The sequence below is a fragment of the Dermacentor variabilis genome, chromosome 1 (assembly GCF_050947875.1).
Source record: "Dermacentor variabilis isolate Ectoservices chromosome 1, ASM5094787v1, whole genome shotgun sequence".
Taxonomy (NCBI): domain Eukaryota; kingdom Metazoa; phylum Arthropoda; class Arachnida; order Ixodida; family Ixodidae; genus Dermacentor; species Dermacentor variabilis.
This window is the reverse complement of record NC_134568.1, coordinates 106,086,747-106,110,629: the sequence shown is the minus strand read 5'-3', so window position 1 is coordinate 106,110,629 and position 23,883 is coordinate 106,086,747. Positions and strand designations below refer to the sequence as shown.

The 23,883-nt window shown below is 41.8% G+C and overlaps 2 protein-coding genes across 9 annotated transcripts in view; both read left to right on the top strand.

Moving 5' to 3' along the window:
- Nucleotides 1-4,618, top strand: part of MICU1 (Mitochondrial calcium uptake 1) — a 78,812-nt gene extending 74,194 nt beyond the window's left edge. For 3 of the 4 annotated variants that reach the window (XM_075692434.1, XM_075692408.1, XM_075692416.1), the window contains 2 exons: nucleotides 2,562-2,651; nucleotides 3,017-4,618. In XM_075692434.1, coding sequence (XP_075548549.1) covers nucleotides 2,562-2,651; nucleotides 3,017-3,171 — 245 coding nt within the window. In that variant the 3' untranslated portion in view covers nucleotides 3,172-4,618. The remainder of the gene's footprint in view (nucleotides 1-2,561; nucleotides 2,652-3,016) is intronic. The other variant, XR_012828457.1, reaches the window with a different exon arrangement.
- Nucleotides 4,619-11,494: 6,876 nt separating this feature from the next.
- Nucleotides 11,495-23,883, top strand: part of LOC142582530 (uncharacterized) — a 168,632-nt gene continuing 156,243 nt past the window's right edge. For 2 of the 5 annotated variants that reach the window (XM_075692397.1, XM_075692360.1), the window contains exons 1-2: nucleotides 11,495-11,641; nucleotides 16,690-16,994. In XM_075692397.1, coding sequence (XP_075548512.1) covers nucleotides 16,806-16,994 — 189 coding nt within the window. In that variant the 5' untranslated portion in view covers nucleotides 11,495-11,641; nucleotides 16,690-16,805. Of the gene's footprint in view, nucleotides 11,642-11,703; nucleotides 11,828-12,290; nucleotides 12,379-12,770; nucleotides 12,793-16,689; nucleotides 16,995-23,883 lie in introns of those variants that run through there. The other 3 variants (XM_075692370.1, XM_075692378.1, XM_075692388.1) reach the window with 3 other exon arrangements.

The following is a 23,883-nucleotide window of genomic DNA, read 5'->3' as shown; positions in this document are numbered from 1 at the left end:
CGGTTCCGTTACGACCTGGGTCGATCCCACAGTGTCTTCGTAGTGTTATGAGCTACAAGAAAAGGACTAAGGAGCATGGGCCGAACCCAGAGGTGCTGCAGTGTAACACAGCATCTCAAAGTGTTAACTGCCATGAAGCAAGAATTGGAGAAACTGGCTCATTCTCGTTCATGACGCAAGGGAAAAACGGTGGAAATTGTGTCTGGTCAAATGGAAAGCTGCAGGCGTGTGTGTGCTCTAGCTTGTGCTTTGTCATGTGATGCACACACCAGTTGTCTCTAAGAGCTAGTTGGCATTGGCACGAAAGGAAAAAGCATAGGATTGTGGCCTAATAGAGCATCAGGAGGCTGCTGTGCTCACAATCAGAGGGTTGATCCTACCATCGAACACTTGGATTTTCTTTTTATTGAAATGAGGCAGCACAGGAACCTACCTACTGTAAAGTGCCTGGAATGAGCCAAATAATGCTTTGCATTAAAATGTGTCAATGCATTGACTGTTGTAAGGAGTATGCTTAACTGGTACTTAGAGCTTTACTTAATGCACTAAAATGTTGAGGTGGGTATTCACGCCATCTCATGTACATGAACCAAGGAACCCATTAGTTTTTCATGTGTTGATTGCAACCAGCATGTAATGTAATAAGCAGAAATGTCATCTTTAAGCATTTGTAAATGAGTACCAACCCTCTGCCAGATCAAGGAGTTGTTCAGGTGTTATAATCTTTAATATTATGACGTCCGCAACTATCTACCTCTTCCTTTATTCATGTTCTACGTTCTAAAATACAAAGCTGTCTTGGTTTTGGTGTTTTTCAATTTTAACGGAAAACCCCAACCATGCCTATTAGGCATGTTGTTTCTAATTTGCTTGTGATAATACTTTCAAAGTTAGGCTGTTACAGAGGCATTTTGTTTGGTTGATTCAGTGGCACAGTCTCAATGCACAACACTGCAGACTTTCTTTAAAGCACAACTTTGAAGACTTGGGAGGAGATGCACCTAAGAGATCAATCTTCATTAGTAATAAAGCTAACTGGATGAAATTTATACAAAGTATAGAATGTAATATACCATTTTCGAATGTGTTTTTAGTTTCTTAGTATGTTATCTGGTTATTTTTCTGTGCCCCACCAAAAAGTACGAAAGTATGGTTTCTTATGCAAGGTTGGGGGCTTCATACTAGGCCTAGGAGTGTGTTATAAAATTACCTATATTGCTCCTTATAGACAATTTATTGCAAGTAAGCTAGAAAATGATTTTCTTTTCATTTGATTAGTTTTTTAAAAGTTGTTCCTCTCGAATATATTTATAGAGTATATTGATCACACCCACCGTGGTTGCTCAGTGGCTATGCTGTTGGGCTGCTGAGCACGATGTCACGAGATCGAATCCCGGCCACAGTGGCTGCATTTCGATGGGGGCGAAATGCGAAAACACCCATTTACTTAGATTAGGTGCATGTTAAAGAACCCCAGGTGGTAGAAATTTCCAGAGTCCTCCACTACGGCGTGCCTCATAATCAGAAAGTGGTTTTCCCCGTAATTTAAATATTGATGATTGGTTTGGTATTTGCTGTATATTACAATAAAACCTAGATACTTACATTCTGCAAAGTCTTGTGGATGTGCATCGTATATCTGGCTGAGATTGAGTCACATTAAGTGGTTTAAGAATTTTTGTGCACAAGCACTAAAAACAACCGAAGATTGAAAAAAGAAAATCATGAAGTTGAAAGTTTCTACACATTCTTAATACTATTGCAGATGATCAGTTTACATGAGATTTGCAGAGAATGGAGACTAGTTATTCCAGAAGTAAATTAAAACTGAAATTCTCCTTCTGCACAGGTGATACCCACAGAACCCCTACGAGCTTCCTCTAAGTCTTTGTGGCTCTTGTTCAACCACAGGATGGCTATAGAAGTGACCATATCTCCACAACAGTGCATGAAGCAAATCTTGCTTTTGGGCACAGCAAACAAATCTCACTGTTCAGAGATGCGGACACATTTTGGATTTTGCTTAAAACACAACAAGACAACAGCTTTTCATCTGTCAGCCTCTAATATGCAAAAAGCATGGCCTTCGCCTGAGAACTCGTGAAAATTGGAGAATGAGCTGTTGTCAACTCAGCCAGGGCTAGTGCTTGCTTGTACTTTCACCACGGAAACTCGGCATCTAGGTAAAACTTGTGGTTGCGATCCTCATTGCTCGAGCGTGAATGGAAAAATGAAGCTTCTATAGCTATTATGCCTCAATTAGAATCATTTTTCCGTCTTTCAGTTGGAGAAACGCCTTGCTTTGTTTTTTCCAAATGAGAATAGATAGATTGAATTATAATATTGCAACCAATATCTGAAAAATTATTTTTAAAAAGAAAAACACAATTTTTCTACTCGCATCTCTCCTTTAGATGTCATGTTATAGCTACTAATGCCATGTTATAGCTACTAATGGGTCATGCAAAGAAGTCCAGAAGTTTAGATACATACTGTTTCTTTTTTGGTGTTTATATGCTGAATAAAAATTAGTACTGCTTTTTGCACTTTCTTTCTTCAAGCTACCTTGAAACATGTGGCGAGAACTGTTGCTCATGTGGACCTCAGAGACTATGTCATTGATGTCATCTTCACTCTGTTTGATGAAAACTGTAAGTACATCATGTTGCCTTATGTACTACCATAACCACATTAGCTATAAAAGTTTTCATTGCCCGAAGTTCTAGCTTTCAGTGAACAACAGATTATTTGCATAATGAGTGTGTTGTTCTGGACAAGTTTACCATCTGTAACAGTATTGAGGCTTTTAGCATGCTAATTATATAATGGTACTGAGGTGTGATGTCAAGTATAACGGGTCAGCAAAACAAATCTAGCGACTTTTTAAAGGCATCTACCCAGAGTCTGATAAAATGAACACAATTGATTTAGTAAGAGAATACATGTACATGTATTCTCTTGCTAAATCAATGCATAGTGTGTAAGTTATCTTCAAATAATCTTGCTTGCTTTGCAGTGGACGGTCAGCTAAGCAACAAAGAATTTGTCTCAGTGATGAAAGAACGCCTTCACCGTGGTCTTGAAAAGCCAAAGGATACAGGATTCGTAAAACTCATCAACTCTGCGTGGAAGTGTGCAAAGTTGAAAAAGCCAGTGCTTCTTGACATATAATAGAGGCTCAGTTTTGTGTGTGGCTTTATATGATTCATTGTTTTTAGCGTGTGACAGTTGCCTACAGCATTACCAAATAATCTTTATTGAATATGAATGCATGCTCCCTTTTGAGTGTTTCCTCTTGTGAAATCATTTGTTAGCGAGAGCTCTGTTGTGAAATATTTTTTCCTGATCAAGTGATTTGCGAGTCAAAATTCTGAAAATAACTTCAGATTGGTTTTAACTATGCTATGTGCAAGAATTATGTAGTCCATTGGAATGTTGTTCTGAGATGGTTAGACCAAAAAAGCTGTTTCTTGTTAGTATAGAAAGTAAAGGGAAACTACATCGAACAGTCCAATTAAGCAGTGCCCTAGTACAGTCGACTCCCGTTAATTCGATTTTTTGCTACCCTAAGATTTGGTCCAATTATCAAACAGTGGCAAAATGAACTAATTCAAATCTTTTAGTTGCTTTGAGTAGTCTGCAATATAGTTTCGCTTCTTGCTCTTGAATTGCAACTCAACTAGCGTGCAGTGAAGAGCACTTACATATTTAAATGCTGCCTCAGCATCAGACAAAAAGAAAAATTCCACATTGTTGAGCCCAGCCTCAACATCAACTGCACTCAGTGGCTCCAGTAGGGCACTGTCGGCAACATTGTCAATGTCGCTCTCAATCACTACAGTCTGTGCGGGCTGTCATGTAGTTGACAATGTTGTCGTCCTTCAGTGGCGCTGTGTAATTGCCACATGACGCCATGCTGAATGGACAAAGCAGACTGCTGAGTATGGGAGCATGACACGTCACGAAACAAGTAGGAACGGCTGGCTTCACGGGAAGTAGGAGCACCAGACACTACTAGATAAAATTAAAACAGCTTCCCGCCTACGGAAACAGTAGCGCCATCTGCTAAATTTCTGGTGTTCTCAAGCTTTTAGTACTGCTGCGTGCATGAGGAAGTGTCAGTGGGGGTTGAATTAACTGAAGCAGCATGCTATCCTGTTCAAACTAAATGGGTTTTTCACCCATAGTACTGTATGGTTTCTGGCTAGGACTTGCCAGTGCATAGGGATTAAGCGAAAAGTCAAATTAACCGAATGTCGAATTAACGGGAGTCTACTATAATTTTTTCAAGCAGGAAACGAGAGAGATATTTTAAAGCAAGGGGCAGTCCTTCGAGCTGCAACACCAACTTGATATTGACCCCTCTCTTTCGTTACCATATTCAGGGCCTTCCCAGGGGCCCCAAATACCTGAAGTGTGCAGAATACCTGTCCCTAGAGTACAGTGTTCTCGCATTTAACACACAAAAGCAGTCAGCATTCTCCACCTTGCCCTCCAGCCACTACTGGCACTTCTTTGGCAAGTTATAAAACGTTGGTCAAGGACTGGTCGGTGACCAACCAACTGGAAGTGAATGCTGGACATTGGTGTGACAATAAAGTTTCTTTCTTGCCTCAGATCAATGAGTCAACTTTTTGTAGTTAATATCTCACATTTACAGATGCCACCAGTGCTTGCATGACATGCATATGGTCAATGACAATCTTCAATCTCACTTTATAGTTGCTTTATTTCGCTTTATAGTGAAGTGGAAGCTCTCTGGTCAGACGTCGAGTACTCCTACAATTGAAGGAGAGTCGTGGCATAGACAGCTTGGTGAAATTAGTGTGGTTATGTGATTGGTGTCATATACATTTATGTGAACATGCACACACTGTGTGCACTGCTGTCTGCGCACTTTGTGGGTGGATGGTAAAACGAATCCTGCCTGGCTGTCAATCGGGCATTACTTCATCAGTAGTGCTTAGTAGTGAATTGGAGATCACATAAGGAACGACTGGGGTTCAGCAACCTTGTAGGAGTTTCATTTTATGCCTATCTTTGACTTCACAAGAGAGATATAAAGGTCTACTGGAGGAGATTGTTGTGAAGCTGTTGCTCACTGACATGTGCCAAATTGTGTTTCACAAGGTATGGATTGTGGAATAATTATGCCAGTATTATATTTTGGAAACCATGACTCCGAATATTTGCCATATTACATGCTTGAATGTTGTTGTTTTTTAAATAAATGCTGGCGTTATATCTTTTACTAATTTTTTGCATTAGATGAAACTCGGAACCCCAGAAAAAATATTGGCAAACCTCAGAGTGCCCTAAAATCTTTAATAGTCCTTTTTTTTTTTTAATTTACGATGGTGTATCTGCATATGACATCCTCCAGTGCACTACATCTGCAGGCTTGGAGTGGCACCTGACCACGGCAAAAAATGACGAGAGCGAGTGGGGCTATACTAATCCAGCTACAACCAAATTAGGAAGGCCCACTAAGCTTGAACAAAGACACTCCCTCACCAGAACAGGAATTAGCCTCCCTGGTGCAGTATTCGGCCACAACCTCCCCAATGATATCTACAATTAACTCATGAACCTCAGTCCTCGGCAGCTGTGGAGCACCTGTCCAAGGCGGCGTTCAGACCTGTAACGGAGCAGAGGGTGCTAAGGATTTCTGGGTCCGGGCAGGCCGCCAATGGAAACTGACCCTGTCAACCTTTAATTGCCAAACTCTGTCGAGTGAGGCTAGCTTAGCAGCACTGTTCGAGGAAATATCAGACATTGTTTGGGATATCATCGGCCTTAGTGAGGTTAGAACTGGTGAGGCTTATACGTTGCTGAATAACAGCCATGTCCTCTGCTATAGAGGTCTGCCAGATAAGAAGCAATACAGAGTAGGATTTTTAATCCATAAGGACATAGCAAGCAACATTGACGAATTCTACAGCATTAATGAAAGCGTAGCTGTAGTCGTAATCAAACTTAATAAGAAGTATAGAATAAAGGTAGTACAAGCCTACTCTCCAACATCCAGCCACGACAATGAGGAAGTAGATCAGCTTTATAAAGATATTGAATTAGCAGTGAGAAAAGTGCAAACTCAATATACAGTAGTAATGGGTGAATTCAAAGCAAAAGTGGGGAAAAAGCAGGCGGGTGAACAGGCAATTGGCAACTACGGCATCGATTCTAGAAACGCTAGAGGAGAGGTGCTGGTAGAATTCGCAGAAAGGAATTAGCTGAGAATAATGAACATCTTTTTCAGGAAGTGTAGCAACAGAAAGTGGACCTGGAAAAGCCCTAATGGTGAAACAAGGAATGAAATTGATTTCATACTTTCTGCCGATCCCAGCATAGTTGAGGATGTAGAAGTGATTGGTGGGGTAAAGTGCAGTGATCATAGGTTAGTGAGGGCCAGGATTCAGCTCAATTTGAAGAGAGAAATAGTAAAATTGGTCAAGAAGAAACAGGTAAACTTAAAAGCAGACAAATTTAGGCTGGTACTTGCAAACAAATATGCAGCCTTAGAACAGAGACATGAAGATGACATAGAGGTAATGAATGAAACCGTAACTAGGCTGGCTTCACAGGCAGCAATTGAAGTGGGAGGCAGAGCATCAAGGCAACCAGTAGGCAAGCTCTCCCAATTAATGGAGGACATAAAAAATAAATCGCAAAGAATCAAAGTGTCCAACTCAAGAGATAAGATAGATTTCGCGGAATTGTCAAAACTGATGAGGAGAACAAGGAGAAAATAAAGGATATTAGAAATTATAATGCGAGAAATACTGAAGAAGCCATAAAAAATAGACGCAGCCTGAAATCAGTGAGAAGGAAACTTGGCATAGGACAAACCGAGATGTATGCACTGAAAGATAAGCAGGGTAATATCATCAGCAATCTCGAAGGTATAATAAAAGCAGCAGAAGAATTCTATACTAACCTGTACAGTACCCAGAAGACTTGGGAGTACTCCATTCGAAACAATAATGAACAGGATACAGAAACTCCTCTTATAACTAGAGATGAGGTCAGAAGGGCCTTGCAAGACATGAAATGGGGAAAAGCGGCAGGAGAAGATGGAATAACAGTCGATTTAATCAAAGATGGAGGAGACATAATGCTTGAAAAACTGGAGGCCCTCTATACGAAATGTCTATCAACTGCAAGGGTCCCAGAAAACTGGAACGATGCAAACATTATACTAATCCACAAAAAGGGAGACGTTAAAGAATTGAAAAATTATGAGCCGATTAGCTTACTCACAGTATTATATAAAATATTTACCAAAATAATATCCAATAGGATAAGGGCAACACTGGACTTAGTCAACCAAGGGAACAGGCGGGCTTCAGGAAGGAATTCTCTACAATGAATCACATCCATGTCATTAATCAGGTTATCGAGAAATCTGCACAGTACAATAATCCTCTCTATGTGGCTTTCATAGATTATGGAAAATCATTTGATTCAGTAGAGATATGAGCAGTCATAGTGGCATTGCATAATCAAGAAGTACAGACCGCTTATGTAAATACCTTGGAAAATATCTACAGAGATTCCACAGCCACCTTAATTCTACACATGTAGGAAGATACCTATAATGAAAGGAGTCAGACAAGGAGACACAATCTCTCCAATGCTATTCAGTGCGGGCTTGGAAGAAATATTCAAGCTATTAAACTGGGAAGGTTTAAGAGTAGGGATCGACGGCGAATACCTCAGCAACCTTCGGTTTGCCAATGACATTGTTCTATTCAGCAACGCTGCAGACGAGTTACAACAAATGATTAAAGACCTTAACAGAGAGAGTGTAAGAGTGGGACTGAAGATTAATATGCAGAAGACAAACATAATGACGAACAACCGGCCAAGGGAACAAGAATTCAGGATCGCCAGTCAGCCTGTAGAGTCTGTGAAGGAGTACGTTTACCGAGGTCAACTAATCACAGGGAACCCTGACTATGAGAAGGAAATTCACAGAAGAATAAAAATGGGTTGGATCGCATACAGCAGACATTGCCAGCTCCTGACTGGAAGCTTACCGTTATCATTGAAAAGGAAGGTATACAATCAGTGCATTTTACCAGTGCTGGCATAAAGGACAGAGTCCTGGAGACTGACAAAGAAACTTGTGAACAAATTGAGTACTGCGCAAAGAGCAATGGAACGAAGAATGCTAGGCATAACTTTAAGAGACAGAAAGAGAGTGGTTTGGATCAGAGCGCAAACGGGTATAGGCGATATTCTAATAGACATTAAGAGAAAAAAAATGGTGCTGGGCAGGTCATGTAATGCGCAGATTAGATAACCGTTGGACCATTAGGGTGACAGAATGGGTACGAAAAGAAGGGAAGCGCAGTAGAGGATGACAGAAGACTAGGTGGTGTGACGAAATCAGGAAATTTGTGGGTGCTAGTTAGAATCGGCTGACGCAGGACAGGGGTAATTGGAGATGGCGGGCAGAGGCCTTCGTCCTGCAGTGGACATAAAATAGGCTGATAATGATGATTGTGATGACTCCCCAATTTCATCAGTGCCTGTGTGACGTATACATATAGAAAAATCAAACAAACATCAGACAAATGCAAAACTCTCTGTGCTTAAAATTTTTGTTCATGATAAGACTGCTGAGATATCTTGCCATCAGGAGCTTGCACTTTTTTAATAGTTATTGGGAAAAAAGTGTTGCTTTTGGTCATTTGTTTTACTTTCATGTAGACAGGCCAAACACAAGCAGTTCCACTTGTAGTAAATTTAACATAGGCCCTGTGAGAGAGTTGTGCTGCATGAGCTCAGCATAAATGATTATAAAAAATGGGCTGGGTAAACTAAATAAACACTTTTCTTGTAACCCACATTAGCTAGGTTGTTGCCATGTGCAGCCATCATTGAACCCGTCTATACAGCATTAATGTGTTTCACAGTATGCTGTAGAGCGAAGAATGACATCCTAGTCTATAACCACTAGGTTTAATAGACAGTGCTTGTGCTTCAGGACTGACACACAATTTATATAGTATTAAGCGCCATGCTTTGAATCTGGCAGGTGCTGTGGGACATTTATTTTGGGCTGCAGTGCATCATTATCATCAGCTTATTTTATGTCCACTGCAGGACGAAGGCCTCTCCCTGCGATCTCCAATTACCCCTGCCCTGTGCCAACTGATTCCAACTAGCGCCCACGAATTTCCTAATTTTATCGCTCCACCTGGTATTCTGCCATCCTCGACTGCGTTTCCCTTCTCTTGGTACCCATTCTGTCACCCTAATGGTTAAACAGTTATCTAATCTGTGCATTACATGACCTACCCAGCACCATTTCTTTCTCTTAATGTTAATTAGAATATAGTCTATACCCATTTGCTCTCTGATATTTACGTAAGCGGTCTGTACTCCTTGATTACGTATGCCTCTTGACTGCTGGTATCTCTACTGAATCGAATGCCTTTTCATAATCTATGAAAGCCATATAGAGAGGCTGATTGTACTCTGCAAATTTCTCGATTACCTGATTGATGACATGGATGTGATTCTTACAGTTTTCTGGCACCCTTCCAGTCGATAGACACTTTGTATAAAGAGCCGCCAGTTTTCCAAGCATTATGTCTCCTCCATCTTTGATTAACTCGACTGTTATTCCATCTTATCCTGCCGCCCTTCCTTGTTTCATGTCTTGCAAGGCCCTTCTGACCTCACCACTAGTTGTAGGAGGAGTTTCTGTATCATGTTAATTACTGTTTCGCATGGAGTTATCCAGAGTCCTCTGGGTACTGTACAGGTCAGCATAGAATTCTTTCGCTTCATTTATTATACCTTCGAGATTGCTGATCATATTATCCTGCCTATCTTTCAGTGCATACATCTTGGTTCGTCCTACGCCAACTTTCGTTCTCAATGATTTCAGGCTGCGTCCATTTCTTACGGCTTCTTCAGTCTTTCTCGCGTTATAATTTCAAGTATCACTTATTTTCGCCTTGTTGATCAGTTTTGACAGTCCGCGAATTCTATCTTATCTCTTGAGTTGGACACTTCCATTCTTTGTCATTTCTTTATTAGGTCCTTCGTTAATTGGGAGAGCTTGCCTACTGGTTGCCTTGGTACCTTGCCTCACACTTCAATTGCTGCCTGTGAAGCCAGACTAGTTACAGTTTCATTCATTACCTCTATGTCATCTTCATCTCTCTGTTGTAAGGCTGCATATTTGTTTGCAAGTACCAGCCTGAATTACAGCGAAGCTGTATATCTCTACCGTCCAAGGAAATTTTCGTGTCGTTGATAGCAAAAAACTCCCCATACATGGGCCAATCCCGGAGACAGTGCAATACCGGCCCGACGTGCAGTGGAGGTGAAGCAGGCATTAAGCACTCCCCGTGCGTGGGCCTATCCCAGAGATAGTGCAATGCCGGGCCGACCCGAGGCTGAGGTAAGGTTAGTTTTAAAGTGAAAGATCTTTGTATTTTGGTGTGATCAATGGAGTGAAGCATTTAGCTTTGTGTCAAGTTAAATATTTATCTTGAAATTTTACCAATTTCTCATGAACCACTGGCACCACTTGGTCAACCAAATTTTCCTCACCTATACATCAGCTGACATGCACCTCTCACATATTGAAATAGTGAGTGTTGGGTATGTCAATGACGAGAATTGCTGCAGTGTGTTTATGTACAAGTATGCTCCTCGAAAGGAGTTTCTAGTGTCACATCAAGGTTAGGGCCCACCTAGGCTTTTCTTTTCCCTTCCTTCGGTTTTCATGTTGGTTCAAAGTCTAATTCAGAGGCTAATTGGGTCCAGTTGTGTTCAAAAAACTAATTGGACCTGTTGGATTTTTCCAATGGGTGTCCCAAAGCACAATTGGAAATTTCCAACTGGTTTGAGCAATTTTATTTACTGGTCTCTTTTCTTTTGTTGTGTTCGCACTATATCTTTCGACTACGCCTTGCTGGCGCAACTTAACGCGAAGTGTTCGCAGCAATGGACGTTAGAAATACGACGAACATCGGAAGATACTAAAAGTCTAGCCGCTGATGTATCCAAAGTAGTCCAATTTGCGTACATGAGAAATGCTCCCGTGAATGGGAGACTTTTTGGCGTATTAACTACACATAGCAACATCGTTGCTATTTTACGTTATTTACTTTTATACTCGCCAAAATATACACTAGTAGTGCACAAAATATTGGTAACAAAGCAGCTAGGAACTCAACCGCAAATATAAGTGACGTGTGTGAATCTATGTAAAGAGATGCGGCGAACATCAGGTACCACCTGTGATACCGCACCAGACGCATGCATTTTGGTCCTGCAAGCATTGCTACCCGTGGCGCTAAGACATTCTCAACGCTTACGAAATGGTCATCGGGCACTACATCTTATCACACAGCTCCGTGCTTCTGAAAAGCGAAACCCGCGAAACCACCAGTGGCAATAAAGAAAAACTACCAAAACACCGGCTTCGACGGCCGCGCGAGAAAATGTCTACGGTAGCGCTAACTTTTCCCCTGGTGCCAGGAAAGGAACATCAATGGCCTCGTTTTGATTTCTGATCAGCCATATTTACATTGGCTGTGTTTTTACTCGAATTACATTTGATTTACGCGTGGGTCTCCTCTGTTATACTTGTGCGTAGATTCAGGAATCGTCAGAGGTAAGTCCACCGTTGTTGGTTTTGCATGCGTTGTGAGGAACGCCCTAAAAATAACTGGCAAACACGGGCGACACGGTCCGGTCCGCTGCGCTCGCGGGTCGATGTTCGCGGGTTTTATGTCACTATTTGTTCCCATGAAGGCACTTGATGTGAAGATTTGCACTACAGCTCAGTCGCATTTTCCAGGTGAGCCTGTGGAAAATATTTTATGTAACTTAAGCCGTGTCGCCATCGTCTAACATTTAACCACTCCACATGACTGTTACCACTGTCTGTTCTTTGTCCGCCATTTTCTTGTTTAAGCCGCTATGATCAGCGTGAAATCGTGGGATTCGGCTAGTTAGTAAAAAGAAGTAGTCATTGTGAACTCATAAACATGCGCCTAGGTCCGTTTCCTTATCTGTCACTGACAGCAATGTGGATGGCACGATCAAGAGGCCGGGCTTGACTCGAAAGAAAATGGTTGGCGCTTTCTCTGCCGTTACTCAAATTAAGCCTATTCGTTGGTGCGCTGTTTTTCAGCTTTTCGCTGCGACCAGCGCGAGAACGACAGGGAAAAAAAATAAAAGTGAGAGGGGAAGCGACGTTTCGTGTCATTGAAATTATGTGTCGCTGTGGGTTGCCTGTCGTCCATCTTCGGTAGGTGGTGTGTACTGAAATGTGTGGCCCGAGTGACTAGGTTTCGAGACGTCGGCGGAGAAAAAGGACGCGTTCATTCGCTTGCGTTTGGCGTGCAGGTTCGTTGGAATACCAATAGAGCCGTGGCTGTCTTTTGGGCGGCAGGTGGTAGTGGCTGTAGCGGTGCGGATTAGTGACCGACAGGGCAGCGTGTCCCTGTCATTCGCGGGTATGCAAGCGTACGGAATCCGCAATGGCATCTGGCGTTTCGAGGTGTAGCTTGCCGACGGCTAAGTGCGACTTCTCGGGAGACCTTCGCGCTCGCTTCCGTGCGGATGGATCGATTTGTTGCTGGCGGTTTCGAAATGTATCAGTTTGAAACACGTCTCTACTAGCGCTTTTGTCTACGCTAAACGGCGCTGACCCCACTGCGTTCCGCTCGCGCGTCGCTCCAAGGCACCGGTATTGCGGCGGTCTTTTTCCTTCATAGAAGTAGTTATACAAAGGCCATGTCGGCATGAGAATGTGTGTTGGTGAGTGCCTGAAACTTCTATTTGTTCCAAAAGGATTCCTTGCCGATAATGCTATCAATCTCGCTTTGCCGGGCGTGGTTTTACTTTTGAAGTCTGCTAGATTACCGACAATTCGGTTGCTTCATGTCATCACCCTTTCTTGCCGACGTCTTCACTGCGCAATTTCCCTCTATTATGACAAACCACGCGTCACATTCCCCTCCCGCGAGGCTTCTGCGCAGTTCTGTCATCTTACGACTCGATTCCTGCATATTTAGTTATGGGAGGCTGGTCTATTCTTTTTTGTGCATTATTTTGGAGAGCTCCATCATGTGAAGCAACTGCACAATCGTGGGAGCTTTAACTGCCCTGTTGTCTTCGAAATCAACGCGATGCGTTAACTCGTGTTGCTAACTGCTGCTTGTTTTTCCATATGCCACTGCGAAAAATGTGGATAGTGTGTACAGTCAGCATCTTGCAGTGTTTTTACGAGATTTCTTCGTACACAAACTTTTGGCGGCCTGGTGTTGCAGTGGAAAAATCGGCAACCTTTGCTCCTGGATTTTCGCACACTTAATGCATAATGTACTTCGCACACATAATTTTCGCACCCTTAATGTGACTAAAGCCCTATGGGTAATGTATTCCTATGGACGATCTGCAGTACGTGGTTAATTGAAAATGTGACGTGAGCAAATCTACAGTTAGTGATCATTCATAAAACTTGGCGATGAGCATTAATGCTTCAAGCATACCATGCTGCTTTTTTTGTGTGTGGTGCTGTGTTCATGCTTACAAGAGAAGCAGCAGTTCCGCAACTACTTCCTTGTTGATTTGTGAGACAGTCCTGCAAAACGACGGTGACGTCAGCGTGTCTCAAGAATTTACATTATGCTCATAAACTGCTGCTAAAATCTTCGTTTCTTGCTCTCCTTAAAGTCGGTCAAAATATTCCTTTCTTGGGTTGACATTTTGTCTTCAACTTAATTACATGGTTTATCTGTGATCGCTTTCTCCATCTTGGAAATGGTTCTAGGGTTCCTGTCGCTGTCTTTTAAAGAGTACTGACCTGATATTTTCGACTGTTAAATTTCTTGCTTTAAATGAAGGTCCCATACCTCTAAACTCGTAAAATACTGACGCGCCTTAGATCACCCTAATTCATTTATTATAATAGCTTTTCTACAATCAGTTTCGGTTTTGTTTCCCGGGAGGCGATTGTCGTGGCGTCATGACTCAGGTGGTGGTCACGTGGGAGCAAGACCGCGATGTTTTGACATTCGTTCGGTCGTCTGCTGTGCCGCTACATGGGGCCTCACAACGAGTAGCAGCATAGGAGACGACAAATGAGCGCCAAAGCGTCGTGATGTCCTGCTCACATGTGGCCACCTACCTCCTGCGTCATGTTGTCACGACAATCGCTTCCCACGAAACTGAAACTTGTAGTAGAATATCTATTGCGATAAATGAATTAGGATGCTGTAAGGCTGGCCAGTATTTTTATAGAGTTTATAGCTCTGGGAAATTCACTTAACACAAAAACAAAAGTTGAGTAGAAAATATTATGCCAATACTTGAAGTTATCTTAAAGTCAGTTAACATCGCTTTAAATTGGTGCATGTTGGTGAAACTGTTTTCAAGTGCACAAGATGCATTTGTACTCAAAGCAGGTGTACTTAAAATACAAATTGTGCAAAGTGGGGATGCATGGCTTGGGCACACAGTGGTAGTAGTCCCAAGCTGCTGCATACCATTGCTAGACCTTTCATTGAAGACAGTCATGTGTTATGTGGACGCAGATTTCTGTGGTTGTGAATTGGGCTGGTTGGTACATTTTGAAAACCAGCTTCTGCAGTGCACTGATGTGGAACATACTAAGGTGGCAAAGACATAAGCCTTGTATGTATATGTCCCCTTCCTGTGACCTGTTTTGTCATGCTGTTTGTTTTCCCAGACAAGATCTTTGCTGCACTTCTCTTGATTATACAAAAGCTGCAGGTACTGCCAATAGTGTGTGGATGTTGGGAACTTTAATGGTTGGTTAGTATTATTATTGCCTCTGATATGCACTGCAGCACTGGTGCAACTGTAAAGAAGTAATTTGTCTTCTATTGTCAGGGCTTCTTGAGTCACTCTCACAACTTTTTAAAATTTTGGTTCTCATGACGTACAGGGCTGCCGTTCACCTTGTAATGGGACGATCTCTTAGAGTTTTGTTGTCAGCAGTGGTATACACTGGTTCATGAATGGAAGTAGTTTTCTCTACATTTATTGCTTTAATTATATTGACAATGTATTTTTTCTTGTTGAAATTTGTTTAACTTTTGTAACAGAAAACATGACATGCTGATTACAACAGTTATCTTTTTTATGGGCAACTGAATGAAGAAACATTGCTGCATGTGAGAGATGCTATGACAGCACCACCATTAATTACGATTTCTCTTATAAGACATGGCCAAAAGGCATGCTATGCACATCAGGTTTGTGACAACTGTTTGTGTTAAATACTAAAATGTGCTTTAGGTTTACAGCCATAGTATATTTTACCTTAAGAGAACCGCGACTTCGTCTGACGTCCTGTCTGAAGTCGCGGTTCTTTTCCTCTCTAAAAATACACACACATGTTTTGTCCTGTTGAAAGATGCCTGAAGGCTGCTTTAATTCAAGGAATTCTGCCTTTGCATTATTTAATAAAAAAGCAGTTGCAACATGCTGTTTGTGGCATAGAAGTATGGTGGAAATACTTGCTCTCTTTTCTTCTATTGTACAATTCATAAATGATGTTTTTCAGGAAACTTTGGAAAATGTTTATAAAATATTAAGCTTTCCTTGCCTTTTAGCAGAACATGTGCCGATATGTTCTGTCAAAATGTGAAGTAATTATGAACTCGTGTGCCCATGTTAAACAATAGGGTCGGCTTGCCTACACTTGCTTTGCTCGCCTACACTGAAGCTGACTGCACCACTGTGACATTTTTATATCACATTTTGCTGCTTGCTTGCTGTAAGTTTATCAAGACAAGCTGCTTATGCTGACGTTTTCACATTCGCTGTAATCTTACTTTGCTGAGTGGGATTGCTTCAAGACTGAACAAGTCGCCCATTAGTGATCAATTGTATTTGTACCTCCACCTTGAAAACACTTTTGTGTACTGTTTTACTGCACCAGTGCACTTAAGGGAACAAAAAGTGTGAGAAACCAGAAACAATTTGTAATGGGATGTCAGCTTGATTATGGTACACAAACCTGTTAAAAATTGTGGTCGTAAAGGTGGGCCAATATCTAAGGGAACACCCCTGTACTAAGTTGGCAACTCCAGCAGATGTTTGAACCTTGCACTTCTACCTGTCACATAGCTGTTATGTGGAATAGCCTCAATACGTTTCTTTTATTATTATTCTGCAAGAACATGTTCGATGCAGACCTGTCACATTTGGTATATTTTAATAGCGCATTCTTTCACATTGTTTTCAAAGTGTTTTAAGTTCTATTGGGTATGGAGCTTTCTTCTACTGTAAGTGGAGTTTTACTATATTTATTAGCAAGGCTTTACTGTAACTTTACTGGCTTGTTTTACAGCTTGCTCTAGACAGAGGCAACAACATGCCTTGCAGAATGAGTTGCGTACAAAGGAATCAGTTCTATGGAACACTGCGGTTTTCTTTCTTTTATTTGTTTTATTTTTTGCGGCATTTTCTTTAACATATAGCATCAAAGAAAGGGACAAAGCTTGCTAAGGTTGTATATACATAATCTCAGCATCTGGCTGTTTGTGTTATTTCGTGTTATACCTGCATAAAATGCACCAGCTAGTTCTGTATTGAGCTGTTTTCCTTGATTGTTGTGCTCAATGTCTGTCTCTGTTGGATATGTTGTAGGCTTTGATATATGCCTGTGTTTGGGTATCTCTGCAGTGTTGAGCCCCTTGTTGGGGGCATGGAGTTTGGCTAGGGCTGCGGTGGCAGAGGGACGTGTCTCGCCGGGCCTGGCACTTTTGGGCCATGTGGTACACGCCAGCTGAGTGGCGGCCATGAGGGAGCAGCAGGACGAGGCCGGCCTGTCCCTGGGCCAGGCCCGGCGGCTCATTGAGGTCATCCGCAAAATAAAGAGCCAGAAGCAGCGGCCCTCACTTGAGCGCATCGGCCATGCCTTGGGCCATCGCGCAGATCTGGTGGAGCGTCAGCTGGAGCTGGCAGTTGCCAAGGGCTTTGTCCTCAAGGTGTGTTGCCCTTTACTCTGATTAGGAAGGTCTTTTACAACCCAACATTATTAATAAAGACGGCATGCAAAAGGAGGAAACAGAAGTACAATGGTGGACTTGTCACTGCTGCGCGTTGCAGTGCTGACTTGTACACTTTGTACCCGCATCCTTGTTTCGAGCACTGTGCTTACTGTGTCAATGAATGTGTCAATGAATTTGTCGGTACTCAAACTTGAGCACTGTTGCTTGCTTTCACTGCACCTAGTTTCTGAATGGAGTTCTCATTGTCAGATTTTGCAGATCCATTCTTGCAAATGATTGTGATAAGGCATGTAGCTCTTTTCTATTTGTCAACATATGACCTGTACAGGCATTTGCTATTGCCCTGCTTTATACCTGTGTCTCACACACACATTTTGACTCCCTTAAAATAATGGAGCGCGAGACTTCCTAAAGGAGTTGACCTCAAAAAAGTTGCGCTTGTGTCACACGTGAACTAGCAAGTTTTAAAAAAAAGCCACCAGGGGGGCATTAGGTACTGTTTCGTTTACATATGTGCACAAAAATTTCACATCTAATTCTGCCTATAGCTAATAACCTAATGGTCCTTCAGTAAAGAAGGCTTTTATAAGAACTTTATTCAAAAAATTCACTATTACTATAAAAAAAGTAAAGTGCATTCGATAAACATAAGCAATGATGGCAGCAATGCTGGCAACCTTGTGCGCACCCATGTTTTGAATATGGCATGGTGTGGCTACTGATTCTTCTTTCTTTTTTTGTTTATTGGGTTCCCTGACCGCAACATTGTGCCTGAAAGTTTCACAAGGGTTCCTTGCTATGGACCCTGCCCAACTTCTGCATTGTTCATGTTGCATGTGATGGGGCACGATCGCGACATGCGATCAGTAAACTTTGCAATGAAAAAGAGAATCAAGAGGCTCTGGATGAAGAGTATAGAGCTGCAGCAGGCATAAATGTGATCAAGCGGCACATAAACAAACAAAAGCCTTAACAAAAACAAAAATTAGTTTTTTTTTGTTGTATCTTAAGCACAGCCCTTAAGCTGTCAAAGGAGATCACTGAACAAGCTCCCTTCAACAAAAGAAAGCTTCATTAAACTCTCTTGGCAGAAGGGTGACTGTGTGACACTAAGAGCGTGTCACTCGAGATAAAGACGAAGGATTTAAAAGAAGCTCATGGGCGGCCATGTGACGAGTATTATTCTCTCTCTTTCCGACTCTCTTGTAGTGTGACTCATAGGAGCGCAACATTATATATACCCACAGGGGTCACCAAAGGGCCATGGCATCATACTCGCTGCTTGCATCATATATACACATGCTGTGTTCGTTTCGCCAACAAGGCTCCCATCTTAGCGCCATAAATTTTTTAAACAATTAAGTGGTTCTGCAGTCCAGTTGCATACAGGGTTTAGATTTTCTTTTTCTATCCTTTTTTTTTCCTGCATAAATTTTTTTTTGCAAAGATAAATCTTTGGTAACCCACTACATACATGTGTGCCCACTGCTATAGAACGAGAATATTTTGTGGCCTGCCAATTACTCTTGATGTAGTAGGCATAGAAAGGCATGTCAGAGTGTAGTTGGTAATGCTGCCTCAATGCACCCAGTATGTGAAAAACCATAGTCAACATGGTTTTTGTGAGTTGGCAATTTATGATAGTCCTGAATTTATACAAACTGACCTAACTGAGCAAGAGGCATAATTTATAGCATGGCTGCATGGTTTTAGCGATTGGCAGAATAACCGACTTTTTACCCAATTTATTCCAGCCTTCACAATCCATGGTCCTCATTAGTGCAGTAAGTTCATGCTTGTGGTGTCTGGCACGACCTTACTCACAAATTCAATTGTTGTGGGGCTTTCATGGGCTCTGATATATTACTTTTTGTCCCATGCTTTCACCTTATAAGCGAATTGCCTCAGTTGAAGTTTGAAGGTGAAATGTGTAATTTATAATGATGACGTCTAATAGAAAGGCAATGAGTCTTGCATTAAAAAGCAATGCAAGAATGGAGTGCGGTAGCGCAAAATATTACATACTGCACTTGGTATAGTGATTCAAGCAGCTGAGTACCACTTCATCCAGTGACCATCATACAGAAAGTATACTGTTGGTCAAAAGTATATGGGCTGTGTTGCCTGTGACCCCCATGCTGACTACAGGCTGTTTAAGGCAGTTCATCTATCATGGCTTGAATTCTTATTCCCTAGTGAATGAACTAGTATTGTACTTGCCATGCAGAGTTCCAGAAGTGTCAACGATGCCATGTGAATTGCACCACATAGCCGAATGGCATATATGGTTAAGGTACAAGTAGCTTGTATATATTAACAAAGGCTGTACATGATTCACCATGTGCAATGTAAACATGACAATATTATCCAAAATGATAGAACTGTGCTTACCAGACAGGTATTGCAACTATGTCCTTTTCTTAATTAAGTCAGCTTTTCCACAAGGAAGCTTGTCAGCATGACAACGCAACTTAATTTCGAAACCAACAGATAGGTAGCATGTTTACTGATGTAGAACATGTCGATGTGGTCCCTGTGACATCATGTGAAAGTTAGTACTGGCCTGTGAAGCTTGCACTTTTATTTAAGCAGCGGCTGGTGCCACAATTAGTTTCACACTAGTGCAGCATGGAGAAGCAAACTCAATGATAAGAAAAATGGTGCATAGTACTTTAGTCATTATTGGTATTTCTGTGGGTGAGTGGTGTTCTCGTCTTTACTGTAATAAGAAGCGAAAAAAAATCGGCGGCAGTTATGTAATATAAGTAGCTGCCAAGTTACTGAATGCCGTTAAGGGGTGGTTTGAGGGGCCCTGAACCACTTTTTATTGAACTGGAGAAATGCATTTGAAGTTAAAATAGGGTTTGCTGAAAAAGTACTTAAATGTGTTCTGCAGAAGCAGAGTTATTGGCAATCAAATACACCCTTCATGGTGCTTCCAGTCCTCCTTCAATGCCTTGCACAGTGCTATGGCTACAGCGGATTGGGACATGCCCACAAAGCCATGCCTACTGAATGTCGCTGTGGCTGGCGCGCAGTTCAAATTTTGTTTTTGATGTTCACGTAGACGCCACTACTTACGAGTTTGGCATCTATGACGCACCAAACAAGCGAAACACAGTTGTCTTCAGCAAGCTGCAGTGCGCTTAGCCAGCGGACTTGTCGTGGTAACCCGCAGCAGCTGCGGTATCTACGCTACATAGAAGACTGTAGCTACTTGTAACTCTTGTGCTTATGTGCAGCATTTGATTCGTGCATGACGGCTAGAGTGCATGCTTGCACTCATATGCTCGTCTGGCCAAGCTAAGTGATGCGGACTGGCTTTGTCCTGCACCAGCTTGACCGACGGATAGCAGCCACATCCAACTTGCACATTTTGCAAGTCTGCCAAGGTGTCTAACCAAGAGTGGCTAGGAGTGAGTGCGCGCTGGCAAGCATGCGTGTGGTCTGACGTTAAGGTTCGTGTGGCTTGAAGCTAATTCGGTGCACAAAATTAGTTGAAATTAGCGAGACCGGACGACTACGATACTGATAAGCAGGGTGACCAAAGTTTAATTCCTACGCGGGTGGTTGCAGTCGTGGCCGAGCAGACGATAGTCGGCTTCTTCTGGAAGTGCGTAATTATTATCAAAATTCGAAAGCAGATTTTTGCTTACTTCAGCCTGTTTATTGAACTTCGTCAATAAATATAGACAGTAACAATAGGAAGAAGTGCACTGATCCAAACACCCTTCTTGATTGATGTCAGCTATTGGCCAATAGCAGCCGCATATGGGAATCTGCTATATTACAAAATAGTGTCCAGAAAGAGTGAGGAGCAGGCTTCTGTTGAAAAGAGAGCATTTCAGAGAAAGGTGACTTCACGCTCCGTTTGTGAGCTTCACATGCCACGCACGGCTGCAAAACTTGGCTGAGATGTTCACAGAAGCGTATGCTCTCCGCAGACTGATTTTTCACCAAACCCAAGGGGTGATTCAGGACCACATCAGATTTTTCCAAGATGCAGCTGGTTTCGATTTTTCACATACCTCTGCATTTTCCCCTAGCCTCTTATTTTTCTTCTTCTTCTTTCAAGGCATTCAAGTTCTGAAAAAAAAAAAACTTACAGAAAAAAAAAATAAATGCTAAAAGGATTTTGTGTTTAAGAAAGAAAAAAAGTTATCTGCCTTTCTTTTTTTTTTACCCAGTGAGTTTTCCAAATTCCGTATGCCTAATGTATTTGGAAGGTTAAATTGCTCTGTGGTGTCTGGAAGTGTGCATTACAGCATTGATAATTTGCCCCATAAGAAACCAAAATTACATTTCATTTCATTGCATGATGTTACATATGTACTTCTACCCGCCGTGGTTGCTCAGTGGCTGTGGTGTTGGGCTGCTGAGCGTGAGGTCGCGGGATCGAATCCCGGCCACGGCGGCCGCATTTCGATTGGGGCCGAAATGCGAAAACACCCGTGTGCTTAGATTTAGGTGCACGTTAAAGAACCCCAGGTGGTCGGAATTTCCGGAGTCCTCCACTATGGCGTGCCTCATAATCAGAAAGTGGTTTTGGCACGTAAAACCCCATAATTTAATTTTAACATATGTACTTCTCAGAAATTACTTATCCAGTTAAATTTCATAGTGTAAATATGGAAATATCTTGCGCTCTGTTGGACATGACAGCTCTTTGTTGAATGAAGGCTACCAAGATGCTTTCCAGAGATAGTAGTGACCACATGAAATGCAAGGACCATTTTTAAAGTTACTGAACTGTTTTTATGATAATCATATATAGCAGCAATGTCTGATCATTTCTCTGCTTGCTACTTTGGTGTTTTTATGTGTACGTCATGTGTAACTGCTATTTTATATTTCTAATTCTGTGAATTGACAAAACTTTGTCAAATTTTGCAATACAAGAAGTGAGATTCTTCAGAAATTTTACTGTATACTGTACAAGAATCATTCATATAGTAAATTTATATGCCAAACTAATGCAGTTTTTTTTTTTTTTTTTGCCCTGTGATTGGGAAGGATGTAGGGCTAAGGCGGTAGCACTCACCACAAACTAAATTTATGCTTAGTAGGTACTTCAGTAAGGGATGCATGCAGTTCAGCTCAATTAAGATTGTATCACAAATTCACATTTACAACTATCTTAGTTTGCAGCCTAGGCTTTTGGGTGTCTGGAATGGAGTATGTCTGGCCAAAGTTACGAATTCCATTCTGGATTTTCCTGATTGCATATGCTGTGTCACTTCATCAGCAGTTATTGAAATTCACTCAAAAGCTCCGTTATGGCACTGACACAGATTGCCAAGTTTTCACCCTAAAGAAAGTACTTTTTTTTTCTTTTCTTTCTTTTTTTCATATTTAATTAATCTGTAGTAAGCATTTAAGACCTCATCATCTGTACTGGCTATAGCATGGTCATGTGCTTATGCTTAAGTGCAAATTAAAGAACCCAGGTAATCATAAGCAAAAGCTTCTTTACAGTGTCTCTCATAGCCGAGGTGTTTCTTTTGAATCAGCTGCCAAAAATTAATATTTACCTTCTTCATCCAGTTAGTCAATGAAATTTCATCCTCCCTTTGGATGCTATAAGCTCTGGCATTGGTCCGAATAAGATAATGCATGTCTTATTGCATGCTGGAGGTGCATGTATGGTGCATACTGTTATTGTTGCCGCAAGCTTTGTTATCCACACGTCATAGTGACTATAACTAATGTAAATTTGCAAGATTACAATGAAGCTAGATAAAGCTAAAAGTGTTTAGAAAGTTGTGCATCAAACTCGCATTCAGCGGGGCCCTTTACATTATGTGCTCCCAAATAAGTTGCCTAAGCTTTGGGTCACTTCCCTTTTCTGAAGCACAGCTGTGGTATGACCTGTGAAAAACTGTGATGTGGATTTGGCTTGATGGGCATTTGCACTGCAGTTTTGAACATACAGTAGTGCAGTCTGATAGTAAGTGATGAATTTGGGTGGGTAGTGCAAACTTCAGCTAGGTGCAGAGTTCTGCTGTCAGCGGAAAGTAGAACCAGTTTCATGGCTTTGTTTGTGGCTCCAGCGTTGTTCTTGCATTTATCTGACTGTTATCTTTTAGCACAGTACTTTGTTGGCGAATTGCTCTGTTCATTTTGTCTTCTTTTTTTCCCATGGGTTTTATATGTTGCGCCACAGTACATAGGATTATCCGAGTGTTAGATGGCTGAAGATAGATATCCACATTCGATGGATCTTGTCTGCAGTGTATTGAACCAGAACTGAACCAAAAACTGAAAACAAATTGTTTTTTTGTGAACCACAATGTTACAATCTTTTTTATTCTGGGATGAAACTAAAGAAAGCATAACAATTTTTAAGTTCAGGTTGGCCACCTTCTCTGGAGCTTTTTCATCCATTCATTGCCTGCACTTGCGGCTCAACCATGCTACCTCATTTGTAAATGCACACGAGCTTGCTGTCATTTTAGAAGTGGCGGCACCAGTGGGAAAAGTAGAGCAGTGTGAAAGATGGAAGGGAAAACTCAAGACACGTACAATGCTTGTATGTGTCTAGAGTTTTCCCTGTGGTCCATTTCTTTCCCGCTGTTTTACCATTCCTTATGTCAAACCAACTAGGCCAAGCTTGCTTACTGAGCACCATTAGTGTGGTTTTCAGTGTGCCGTGTCAGGAGGCAGGCATGTTAGTACTAATAAACTATTCAGTGTTTGCCATTCGTGGCCATCAAATCTGGTGGTGAGAGACCTATTGGGTATGAGGGCCACCATTGGGAGCGCTGGTGCTGCAGTCATTCTTGCTTCGAAAGTGGGATTATGTGACATGCCTTTGCTGCAAGGAGTACGCGCGGTGATATTATTCTGTGATTTAGGTGGGTTTATT